The following is a 12,024-nucleotide window of genomic DNA, read 5'->3' on the forward strand; positions in this document are numbered from 1 at the left end:
CAATTGTGGGTGTCACTAGAAACACGGCGGGGGGACTGTCAGACTCTGTGCCAACGAATCCTGAATCCCGCCGTAGAAATCTGTGAAATCCACCGGCAACTGTACATGACGCAACTCTCTAAACTTTCTTTGACCAACTCCTTTTTGATGTCCGAACTGATGACCAGCCAATCTCTACCGTGTTTGTTTGTTTATCAGAGTGGTTTAGCCTCGTTTCGTATACAGTTCCTGCTGATCTCTGTGAAACATCTTTAGTTACCACCACTGCGGTACCTTAGAGAGTAGCTCCGGAGAAAATTACAACAGGGTCTGTTTTAGTCTTTAGTTTCTTGTCTAAAAACTTCTTAAGTTGGTCGACTTTTCCTTATTCGGTAAAAGACTCGTGTGTGCAGACAAGTAGTTTTTGAGGGTAAGAGATCTGGTTCCAATTTTGGCTGTCACTAGAAACATGGTGGGGGGACTGTCAGACTCTATGCCACCGAATCCTAAATCCCGCCGTAGGAACCGGTGGAACTCCATTGGCAGTCGTACACCCCGCAACTCTCTACTAGTAAAAATATTTATACGTCTGCGGGTTTCTTTTACCAGCTCCTTTTTAAAGTCCAAACTGAGGACCTCACTATCAATCCAATCTCTACTGTGTTTGTTTATCAGAGTGGTTTAGCCTCTTTTCCAAAACAGTTCCTGCTGAAGTCTGTGAAACTGCTTTACAGTTTCCACCACTGCCTTATCTGATTGGGTAGTTTTTAGTTTCATGTCTAAAAACTTCTTAAGCTGACGTTGTCATACATGGTCGACTTTTCATCATTTGGTAAAAGACTCTTGTTTGCAGACAAGTAGTTTTGGGAGGGTAAGAGATCTGGTTCCAGTTTAGGCTGACACTAGAAACATCTGTCAGGACTTGTAGTTTTCTGTTCCACCGAATCCTGAATCCCGCCGTAGGAACCGGTGAAATCCACCGGCAATTGGACATCCCGCAACTATACGTTTGTGGGTTTACATACAGAAACTTTGTTGCGGCTTTTACCTGCTCCTTTTTAGTCAAGTTTGATGTCCCAACTGAGGACCTCACTATCAATCCGATCTCTACTGCGTTCATCAGATTGGTTTAGCCTCTTTTTGAAAATAGTTCCTGCTAAACTCTGTGAAACTGCTCTACAGTTTCTACCACTGCGATATCTGAAAGGTTGGTTTTTAGTTTCATGACTGAAAACTTCTTAAGCTGACGTTGTCATACATGGTCGACTTTTCATCATTTGGTAAAAGGCTCTTGTTTGCAGACAAGTAGTTTTGGGAGGATAAGAGATCTGGTTCCAGTTTAGGCTGTCACTAGAAACATCTGTCAGGACTTGTAGTTTTCTGTGCCACCGAATCCTGAATCCCGCCGTAGGAACCGGTGAAATCCACCGGCAATTGGACACCCCGTTTGTGGGTTTACGTAGAGAAACTTTGTCGCGGCTTTTACCTGCTCCTTTTTAGTCAAGTTTGATGTCCCAACTGAGGACTTCACTATCACTTCACCTTTTGTGCCGTAGTATTGTTACCTTCATCGTGATCGCTTGCGTCTCCTGGCAGAAACCGTTTTGGGGGGGGGTTAGGTCAAAAACAATCAAAAGGACACAAGTTCCAAAAGTTCCAGCTCAGGTGAAGCACAAATATCCCCGAGCAAGAGTGTGGAGATGTCGGTCGGTATTTGACATCCGTTGTTTCAAGGAGTCAGTCAGACCAGGGGGAACCATCCAGTCTCTGTTGACGTTTAGTTTGGTGCATTTGCACCAAAGTTCTTTCTTCCTCCAGGTCAGCCTTTCATTTTTCACAAATGTCTTCCTTTATTATCGCACATTCTCCGTATGTTTCCCGTCCAAAGTCGCAATATTCAGTGACGACCGCTTATCTCAACGTGAGTCAGCCTTTCTGGGGCAGGGGTCGGCAACCTTTACCACTCAAAGACCCATTTAGACCCGTTTCCCAAAATAAAGAAAACTATAGGAGCCACAAAACTCTTTGGAAATTTAAAATTAAATAACACGGCATACAGAGTATTTATTTTTTTGCTTTGGGCTATGTATAAACCAGGGATCTCAGACACGCGTCTATCTTAGTGCGGCCCGCGGGTTCGAATGTCTGCGGATTTTCTCCCTAACAACATTAATAAGGGCGTGCTTTGATGGCACTGCCTTCAGCGCCCTCTACAACTTGAACAAACCAGACCAGGCACATGTTGTATGTGGCTTAAGCCAAAACACATAAGTGACTGCAAGGCATACTTGTTCAACAGCCATACAGGTCACACAGAGGGTGCCCGTTTAAACAACTTTAACACTCTTACTAATATGCGCCACACTGTGAAGCCACACCAAACCAGAATGACAAACACATTTCGGGAGAACATCCGCACTGTAACACAACATAAACACAACGGAACAAATACCCAGAATCCCATGCGTCCCTAACTATCAATCAATCAATGTTTATTTATATAGCCCCAAATCACAAATGTCTCAAAGGACTGCACAAATCATTACGACTACAACATCCTCGGAAGAACCCACAAAAGGGCAAGGAAAACTCACACCCAGTGGGCAGGGAGAATTCACATCCAGTGGGACGCCAGTGACAATGCTGACTATGAGAAACCTTGGAGAGGACCTCAGATGTGGGCAACCCCCCCCCCCTCTAGGGGACCGAAAGCAATGGATGTGGAGCGGGTCTAACATGATACTGTGAAAGTTCAATCCATAGTGGCTCCAACACAGCCGCGAGAGTTCAGTTCAAGCGGATGCAAGACAGCAGCGAGAGTCCCGTCCACAGGAAACCATCTCAAGCGGAGGCGGATAAGCAGCGTAGAGATGTCCCCAACCGATACAGGCGAGCGGTCCATCCTGGGTCCCGACGAGCGGTCCATCCTGGGTCTCGACTCTGGACAGCCAGTACTTCATCCATGGTCATCGGACCGGACCCCCTCCACAAGGGAGGGGGGGACATACGAGAAAGAAAAGAAGCGGCAGATCAACTGGTCTAAAAAGGAGGTCTATTTAAAGGCTAGAGTATATTGATGAGTTTTAAGGTGAGACTTAAATGCTTCTACTCCGCGTTCTTCTTGGTCATCGCAAGAATATAATAATAAAAAAAATGTTTCAAGTGAAATTCCCTCCCGTTCCTCGCGCCCCACCTGTCATGTCTCTATTCCCCACAGGTGGGGCCCGCCCCACACTTGGAGAAACGCTGCCGTAACGCAACATAAACACAACAGAACAAATACCCAGAATCCCATGCGTCCATAACTATTCCGGGCTACATTATACACCCCGCTACCCCCAAACCCCCTTCTGTGCGTCAGTTGAGGTGGGCGGGGTTTGGTGCTAGCAAGGTGTATAATGTAGCCCGGAATAGTTAGGGATGCATGGGATTCTGGGTATTTGTTCCGTTGTGTTTATGTTGTGTTACGGCAGCGTTTCTCAAAGTGTGGGGCGGGCCCCACCTGTGGGGAATAGAGACATGACACAAATAAGTGAATGTGTGAGAAACCCTGACTTGAATGTTACTTGATGTTCAATAAATTTGAAAATGTTAAGCTTGCCATTAGCGTTCTGTTGGGGCGATGGGGGCAGGTGGGGCTTGAAAACTTCCCCCGTGTCCAAAGTGGGGGATGACAAAAAAAGTTTGAGAACCACTGTGTTACGATGACGTTCTCCCGAAATGTGTTTGTCGTTACTTGTAGAGTGAAAACAAAACGGAAGCAGGGAACAAAAAACAGTAAGCTACAAACATACCGAAAGATAGCTTACCGCTACGCTTCAATGACTCGACATGACAGGAGAGACAATACGGAAGTCATCGACAAGACAAATTAATAATACAGCACTGACTGGAAGATAAAGCAGGTGCAAATAGGAGCGGGCTGATTGACACCAGGTGTGGCCAGGTGGCAATCAGCCACAGCTGAGGGGAAACAAAGCACTCAGGGAGACGAACAGGAAGCTGAACCAAAATTAGAGTGCTGACAGGAACTAAGGACAGGAAATACTAAACACACAGAGGAAAAACTAAACCACAAACAAACTGTCAGTGGCAAGCCTGACAAATATGAATTTTAAAAAGTAAAAGGATTTTGTGACGAAATAAAATATGGATGTAATTGTAGTATCGACTAGATACGCTCCTGTACTTGGTATCATTACAGTGGATGTCAGGTGTAGATCCAACCATGGCATTTGTTTACATCGTGACGGCGGTGCGCTATCGTATCCTCCTACGGTGTGTAGTGAAGCATTTTTAGCTATTCCTCGTCCTCCAGTGATAATGCTACTTGTAAGAAACTTACTTTATTTGTCACCAGGATTAGTTATTTGGAAGTAGCTAAACTAGCTAGACTTTTTACACCAAAATGCGTCCATTCTCCCCTTTTTCTGTCTCCACACTGTGTCTGCATGTAAGTACTCTGTGTGTGTGCGCTGCCCAACATGCTCCTCTGCTGGTAAAACCAACAATGTCATGCCGGGGAACCGGTACTTTTCAAACAGAGTATAGTACCGTTTTTGATTCAATAGTAGTGCAATGCTATACTAGTACCGGTATACCGTACAAGCCGACTATTTCCATCCAGTATTTTTCTGTGCCTTACCACCCAGAGATGCAACACCATGAACAAACTTTTTCCACAGCAACACACATTCCTGTCATTGAGATGATTGGTCAGCGTCTGTTGCAACAATAGCTTTCAACACAACAGGGCGGGAAAAGTGAGTCACACTCCGGTCCGAGCCTTGTGACACAGGCGCCCTCCTTGCTTCCAGTCCGTGGAGTTGTAGTTTAGTTGTAGAATAGAATAGAATAGAATAGACTTTATTGTCATTATATTTGCATATGACGAGATTAAAGACTCCGAATTAAGGTGCGGTTGTGGGAACAAATATAGGGTAAAATAAATAACAGATAAACTAACAATTGAAATAAACAGATTACTATCCAATAAAAATAGCAAGCAATCCTGTACAATATACAAAACACTGTAGAAATACAAAATACTGTACAATATACAGAACAAGACAAGAGTACCGAAGTAATAAATATATATATATATATATATATATATATATATATATATATATATATATATATATATATATATATATATATATATATATATATATATATATATATATATATATGTGTGTGTGTGTGTGGGGAAAAATCACAAGACTACTTCATCTCTACAGAACTGTTTCATGAGGGGTTCCCTCAATCATCAGGAGATTTTAATGGGAAGCATTCACATACAATGGTTTATATAGGGCACAGAGTGGGTGGGTACAGGCGGGCGTAGGGGCGTGGTGATTGGCTCATGTGTTACCCAGGAGGTGTTTCCGTCTGTGACGCCATGCTGATATGATTTCACTGCGCTTGTTGAGGGATGGCAGGCCTGGATGATATATAGTAAACAGTTTCTCTTTTAAGCATAGGTTGAATCTTTTATTACCACTGTTGTAAGGTCAATCAATCAACCAATCAATGTTTATTTATATAGCCCTAAATCACAAATGTCTCAAAGGACTGCACAAACCATTACGACTACGACATCCTCGGAAAAACCCAAATAAGGGCAAGGAAAAGTCACACCCAGTGGGCAGGGAGAATTCACACATCCAGTGGGACGCCAGTGACAATGATGACTATGAGAAACCTTGGAGAGGACCTCAAATGTGGGCAACCCCCCCCCCTCTAGGGGACCGAAAGCAATAGATGTCGAGCGGGTCTAACATGATACTGTGAAAGTTCAATCCATAGTGGCTCCGACGCAGCCGCGAGAGTTCAGTTCAAAGCGGATCCAAGACAGCAGCGAGAGTCCCGTCCACAGGAAACCATCCCAAGCGGAGGCGGATCAGCAGCGTAGAGATGTCCCGAACCGATACACAGGCGAGCGGTCCATCCTGGGTCCCGACGAGCGGTCCATCCTGGGTCTCGACTCTGGACAGCCAGTATTTCATCCATGGTCATCGGACCGGGGGGGGGAAAGAGGAGAAAAAGAAAAGAAGCGGCATATCAACTGGTCTAAAAAGGAGGTCTATTTAAAGGCTAGAGTATACAAATGAGTTTTAAGGTGAGACTTAAATGTGTCTTAAAGGTGTGCTTGATGCAAGAATTTGCCATGTTATTGAATATTCAACATTATCGTCTTTGAGGTTCCGAATGTGCTTGCTGAGTTCTGTAGAGTTCCGCAAGATCTGGTTTCTAAAGGAGGCCTTGTGATTTATTCCATCTGGCTTTAAAGGCTCTTTCGGTTAATCCTACGTACGTGTCAGATGTGCTAATGTCCTCGCGTGTTACCTTTTGCTTGGTAAACGACTGGTGTTTGTAAGCACCCCCCGTTGAGAGGGTAATATATCTATATCTATATGTATATATACAGTATGTGTGTGTGAGTGTGAATATTTTTTAGCTCTCATCCTGCTGGTATTGTTGTACTACTTCTTTCCTTGCTACTGATATTTCATTCAGACTTATCCACCCACCCCTTCTCCTAACATTTGGACAAACTGGTATTTGGCATATTTCCTTACATGATGGAGCGAGAGAGAGAGAGAGGAGAGCGAGTCAGGTTGGAGAGAGAGAGAGAGATGATGGAAAAGGTGAAGGGAGGGATGAGAGGCGGCCAGATAAAAGAAGGCAGTCATGTGACTTACGGGAGACAGACTTTATATCGCCCTTCCCGTATCGGACCATTCCACAGCGGGCTGATCCACGGCGAGGTGATTCCCACATATCAGCTTCCTTCTTATCAGGGAGCCCCCAAGAGCGCCGGAGCCTGTTGCCTGGATACCAGACCAGACCGCTGCAGTGGCGACACCAGCATCCAAGCGTCTGCCGCCGCCAGCAGAAAAGCGGCGCCGCTCCGCTAGATTTGGGTTTTTTTTATCACTGACACGGTGTGAATAAGTAAGGACTCCCCATGATAGCAGAGGATCGGCAGTGGGAGGCAGGCCGGGGAAGGATGGAGAGGAGAGTCCGCCATGGGGAAGGTCTGTCCACGGCCACGGTTTGCTGGCTGTTAGTGTGTGGAGGAGGAGGAGGAGGAGCAGGGAGTGCAAGGTCGCAGTGAGGAGCCATGCAGATCCAGACCTCGGCTCCACTTTACGAAGCCTCCGCCAGCGACCTCCACCAAACATGTGCGCTGCTGTCTGAAATGGAAATTCACCGGTATGTACTTGTTGTTGTTGTTGTTGTGGTGTCAGTCCACGCCGCCAGAAGTCTCCTAAATGAGCTGAAACGTGAAGCTGAGCTTCAAGCTACCAGACTTTATTTCACTTTCAATTACCAAAGTAGTTGGGAAAGGGCATGTTCACCACTGTGTTACATCACCTTTTCTTTTAACTGTTGAGATCCGCTTTTCGGATCTCCACAGTCCCTGAGGGCTTGTGGAGCTACTGCCACGCTCCCTGAGGGCTTGTGTAGCTACTGCCACGCTCTTTGAGGGCTTTTGGAGCTACTGTCATGCTCCCTGAGGGCTTGTGTAGCTACTGCCACGCTCGCTGAGGGCTTGTGTAGCTACTGCCACACTCCCTGAGGGCTTGTGGAGCTACTGCCACGCTCCCTGAGGGCTTGTGTTGCTACTGCCACACTCCCTGAGGGCTTGTGGAGCTACTGCTACACTCGCTGAGGGCTTGTGTTGCTACTGCCACGCTCCCCGAGGGCTTGTGTAGATCATGCCACGGTCCCTGAGGGCTTGTGGAGCTACTGCCACGCTCCCTGAGGGTGTTGTGGAGCTACTGCCATGCTCGCTGAGGGCTTGTGTAGCTACTGCCACGCTCCCTGAGGGCTTGTGTAGCTACTGTCACGGTCCCTGAAGGCTTGTGTAGCTACTGTCACGCTCCCCAAAGGCTTGTGTAGCTACTGTCACGCTCCCTGAGGGCTTGTGGAGCTACTGCCACGCTCCCCAAAGGCTTGTGGAGCTACTGTTACGCTCCCTGAGAGCTAACGTAGCTACGGCCACGCTGCCAGAGGGCTTTTGGAGCTACTGCCACGCTCGCTGAGGGCTTGTGTAGCTATTGCCACGCTCCCTGACGGCTTGTGTAGCTACTGCCACGCTCCGTGAGGGCTAATGTAGTTACTGCCACGCTCCCATATGGCTTCTGTAGCTACTGCCACGCTCCCTGAGGGCGTGTGGAGTTACTGCCACGCTCCGTGAGGGCTTGTGTAGCTACTGCCATGCTCCCTGAGGGCTTGTGGAGCAACTGCCACGCTCCCTGAGGGCTTGTGTAGCTACTGCCACGCTCCCTGATGGCTTTTGTAGCTACTGCTACACTCCCTGAGGGCTTGTGGAGCTACTGTCACGCTCCCCAAAGGCTTGTGTAGCTACTGCCACGCTCCCTGAGGGCTTGTGTAGCTACTGTCACGCTCCCTGAGGGCTTGTGGAGCTACTGCCACGCTCCCTGAGAGCTTTTGGAGCTACTGCCATGCTCCCTGAGGGGTTTTGGAGCTACTGCCACGCGCCCTGAGGGCTTGTGTAGCTACTGCCACGCTCCCTGAGGGCTTGTGTAGCTACTGCCACGCTCCGTGAGGGCTAGTGTAGTTACTGCCACGCTCCCTGAGGGCTTATGTAGCTACTGCTACGCTCCCTGAGGGTTTGTGGAGCTACTGCCACGCTCCCTGAGGGTGTTGTGTAGCTACTGCCACACTCCCTGATGGCTTGTGTAGCTACTGCCACCCTCCTGGGGGCTAGTGTAGCTACTGCCACGCTCCCTGAGGGCTTGTGTAGCTACTGCCACGCTCACTGAGACCTTGTGTAGCTACTGTTACGCTCCCTGAGGGCTTGTGTAGCTACTGCCACGCTCCCTGAGGGCTTGTGTAGCTACTGCCACGCTCCCCGAGGGCTTGTGTAGCTACTGCCACGCTCCCCGAGGGCTTGTGTAGCTACTGCCACGCTCCCCGAGGGCTTGTGTAGCTAATGCTACCGTCCCTGAGGGCTTGTGTAGCTACTGCTACGCTCCGAGAGGGCTAATGTAGCTACTGCCACGCTCCCTGAGGGCTTGTGGAGCTACTGCCACAGTCCCTGAGGGCTTGTGTAGCTACTGCCACGCTCCCTGAGGGCTTGTGGAGCTACAGTCATGCTCCCTGAAGGGTTGTGTAGCTACTGCCACGCTCCCTGAGGGCTTGTGGAGCTACTGCCACAGTCCCTGAGGGCTTGTGTAGCTACTGCCATGCTCCCTGAGGGCTTGTGTAGCTACTGCCATGCTCCCTGAGGGCTTGTGTAGCTACTGCCACGCTCCCCAAAGGCTTGGTTCAGATACTGCTATACAACATAACCAGAAATCATCATCATAATTAAAGATAAAAGTAATCTAACCATATATGCTCCGTAATTTCATAAAAGGTTCAGAGAAGCTAGAAAAAACATTGAAAGCCCGTAACCTTGGATCCTTCAGGCGCTACTGCATAAAAAAAACACATCGGTGTGTAAAGGATATCACCACATGGGCTCAGGAACACTTCAGAAAGCCACTGTCAGTAACTACAGTTGGTCGCTACATCTGTAAGTGCAAGTTAAAACCCTACTATGCAAAGCCAAAGCCGTTTATCAACAACACCCAGAAACGTTTCGCTGGGCCCAGGCTGATGCAAAGTGGAAAAGTGTTCTGTGGTCCGACGAGTCTACATTTTAAATCGTTTTTGGAATCTGCGGAGGTCAGTTTCTCAGTGTCTTTGCAGTCTATTAAATTGAATATACGTTGATTTGCGAATCGTTGTGTTCTCTTTTTATTTACCAACGCGACAACTTCACCGGTTTCGAGTTTTGTATATTTGCAATTGCATTTTCAAGAAGGATATTTAAAGAGAAATTACATCTTGTGAGACCATGTGTCTTACAAATTGTGAGTTCAAATATTTAATTTTTTTTTCATGTTTATTATGTTTTTTGGGGAATTTTAATTTTGACAGTAGCACATAAGACATGTCTTTGCAGTCTATTAAATTGAATATATGTTGATTTGCGAATCGTTGTGTTCTCTTTTCATTTACCAACGCGACAACTTCACTGGTTTCGAGTTTTGTATATTTGCAATTGCATTTTCAAGAAGGATATTTAAAGAGAAATACAAATTGTGAGTTCAAATATTTAATTTTTTTTTTTCATGTTTATGTTTTTTGGGAATTTTAATTTTGACAGTAGCACATAAGATATGTCTTTGCAGTCTATTAAATTGAATATATGTTGATTTGCGAATCGTTGTGTTCTCTTTTCATTTACCAACGCGACAACTTCAATAGTTTCGAGTTTTGTATATTTGCAATTGCATTTTCAAGAAGGATATTTAAAGAGAAATTACATCTTGTGAGACCATGTGTCTTACAAATTGTGAGTTCAAATATTCAATTCTTTTTTTTCATGTTTATCATGTTTTTTTGGAATTTTAATTTTGACAGTAGCACATAAAATATGTTTTAATCGCTGACGCGGGTTTATTGATTTTTAAATGCGCCAAAGAAATAGCCCCTTTTGTACACTGTTGACGTGATTCAATGCTCAGTAAATGTGTGTGTATAGTATTTCTCCAGCCAGGGTCACCTGGTGACATCATGATGCTATTTGGAGAGGGGATCGTTGAATAAATGGGGTATTTACTGTAAAACAAGAAAGGGAGCTTACACCCTGAATGATTTCTCTGAAGCTTAGAGATTTCGCCTTTTTCTGTGAAAATCTATGCTGCTATTTTTGTGGCCTCACTGATGACCAGCAGCTCAATTATACACAACTCAACCACTAATTAGTCTGCTGACGCATGCACTGACATATTGTGTCATTTATACACCTATATTTTCTCCACATTATGAAGGACAAACTGTAAAAAATGGATTATTAATCCACTTGTTCATTTGCTGTTAATATCTGCTTATTTTCTGTTTCAATAATAATATGGTTAAGAAATATGGATATAAAGGGTAGGTGTCACACTGTTTTCTGTTTGAACATGTTCTATCTACATTTCTGTTCAAATGTAATAATCACTTATTCTTCTCTTCTTGGATACTTGACATTAGTTTTGAATGATACCACACATTTAGGTATGGATCATGTCGATACCAAGTAGTTACAGGATCATACATTGGTCATATTCAAAGTCCTCGTGTGTCCAGGGACGTATTTACTGACTTTATAAGCATAATATGAATTAAAAAAAAAAAAGGATATAATCACTGTAGTATCAATGAGATACAGGCCTGTACTTGGTATCATTACAGTGGATGTCAGGTGTAGATCCACCCATGGCGTTTGTTTACATTGTGACAGCGGTGAGCTATTGTATCCTCCTACGGTGTGTAGTGAAGCATGTTTAGATATTCCTCGTCCTCCAGTGATAATGATACGTGTAAATTTGTATTATTATCAAGTAAACAAACAAAGACTCCTAAATGATTTTATTGAGGGAACTCTCCTGAAGGAATCAATAAAGTACCATCTATCTATTTATCTATCCATTCATATTGTGTAATTTATCATTCTATCATTTTTTCAACATTATGGGGGACAAACTGTAAAAATGTATTATTAATCCACTTGTTCATTCACTGTTTTATCTGCTTATTTTCTGTTTTAACATGTTCTATCTACACTTCCGTTAAAATGTAATAATCACTTATTCTTCTCTACTTTGATACTTGACATTAGTTTTGGATGATACCACACATTTAGGTATAGATCTGATACCAAGTAGTTTGAAGATCATACAATAAAATATAACACCTAATACACCAGTAATAATATGGTTAAAAAATACTGATGTAAAGGGTAGGTGTCGTGCTGTTTTCAGTTTCAACATGTTTTATCTGCACTTCTGTTAAAATGTAATAATCACTTATTCTTCTCTTCTTTGATACTTGACATGAGTTTTGGATGATACCACACATTTAGGTATGGATCATGTCGATACCAAGTAGTTACAGGATCATACATTGGTCATATTCAAAGTCCTCGTGTGTCCAGGGACGTATTTACTGACTTTATAAACATAGTATGAATTAAAAAAA

At 44.8% G+C, this 12,024-nt stretch overlaps 1 protein-coding gene across 4 annotated transcripts in view; it reads left to right on the forward strand.

Annotated features, from left to right (window-relative positions):
* enah (ENAH actin regulator) overlaps nt 1-12,024 on the forward strand; it is a 152,449-nt gene that overhangs the window by 48,241 nt on the left and 92,184 nt on the right. For 2 of the 4 annotated variants that reach the window (XM_061894127.1, XM_061894130.1), the window contains exon 1: nt 6,952-7,197. The exons of the other annotated variants lie outside the window; for them this stretch is intronic. In XM_061894127.1, the coding sequence (XP_061750111.1) occupies nt 7,106-7,197 (92 nt within the window). In that variant the 5' untranslated portion in view covers nt 6,952-7,105. Of the gene's footprint in view, nt 1-6,951; nt 7,198-12,024 lie in introns of those variants that run through there. 4 annotated transcript variants of the gene reach the window in all.

The sequence above is a fragment of the Nerophis ophidion genome, linkage group LG03 (assembly GCF_033978795.1).
Source record: "Nerophis ophidion isolate RoL-2023_Sa linkage group LG03, RoL_Noph_v1.0, whole genome shotgun sequence".
Classification (NCBI taxonomy): domain Eukaryota; kingdom Metazoa; phylum Chordata; class Actinopteri; order Syngnathiformes; family Syngnathidae; genus Nerophis; species Nerophis ophidion.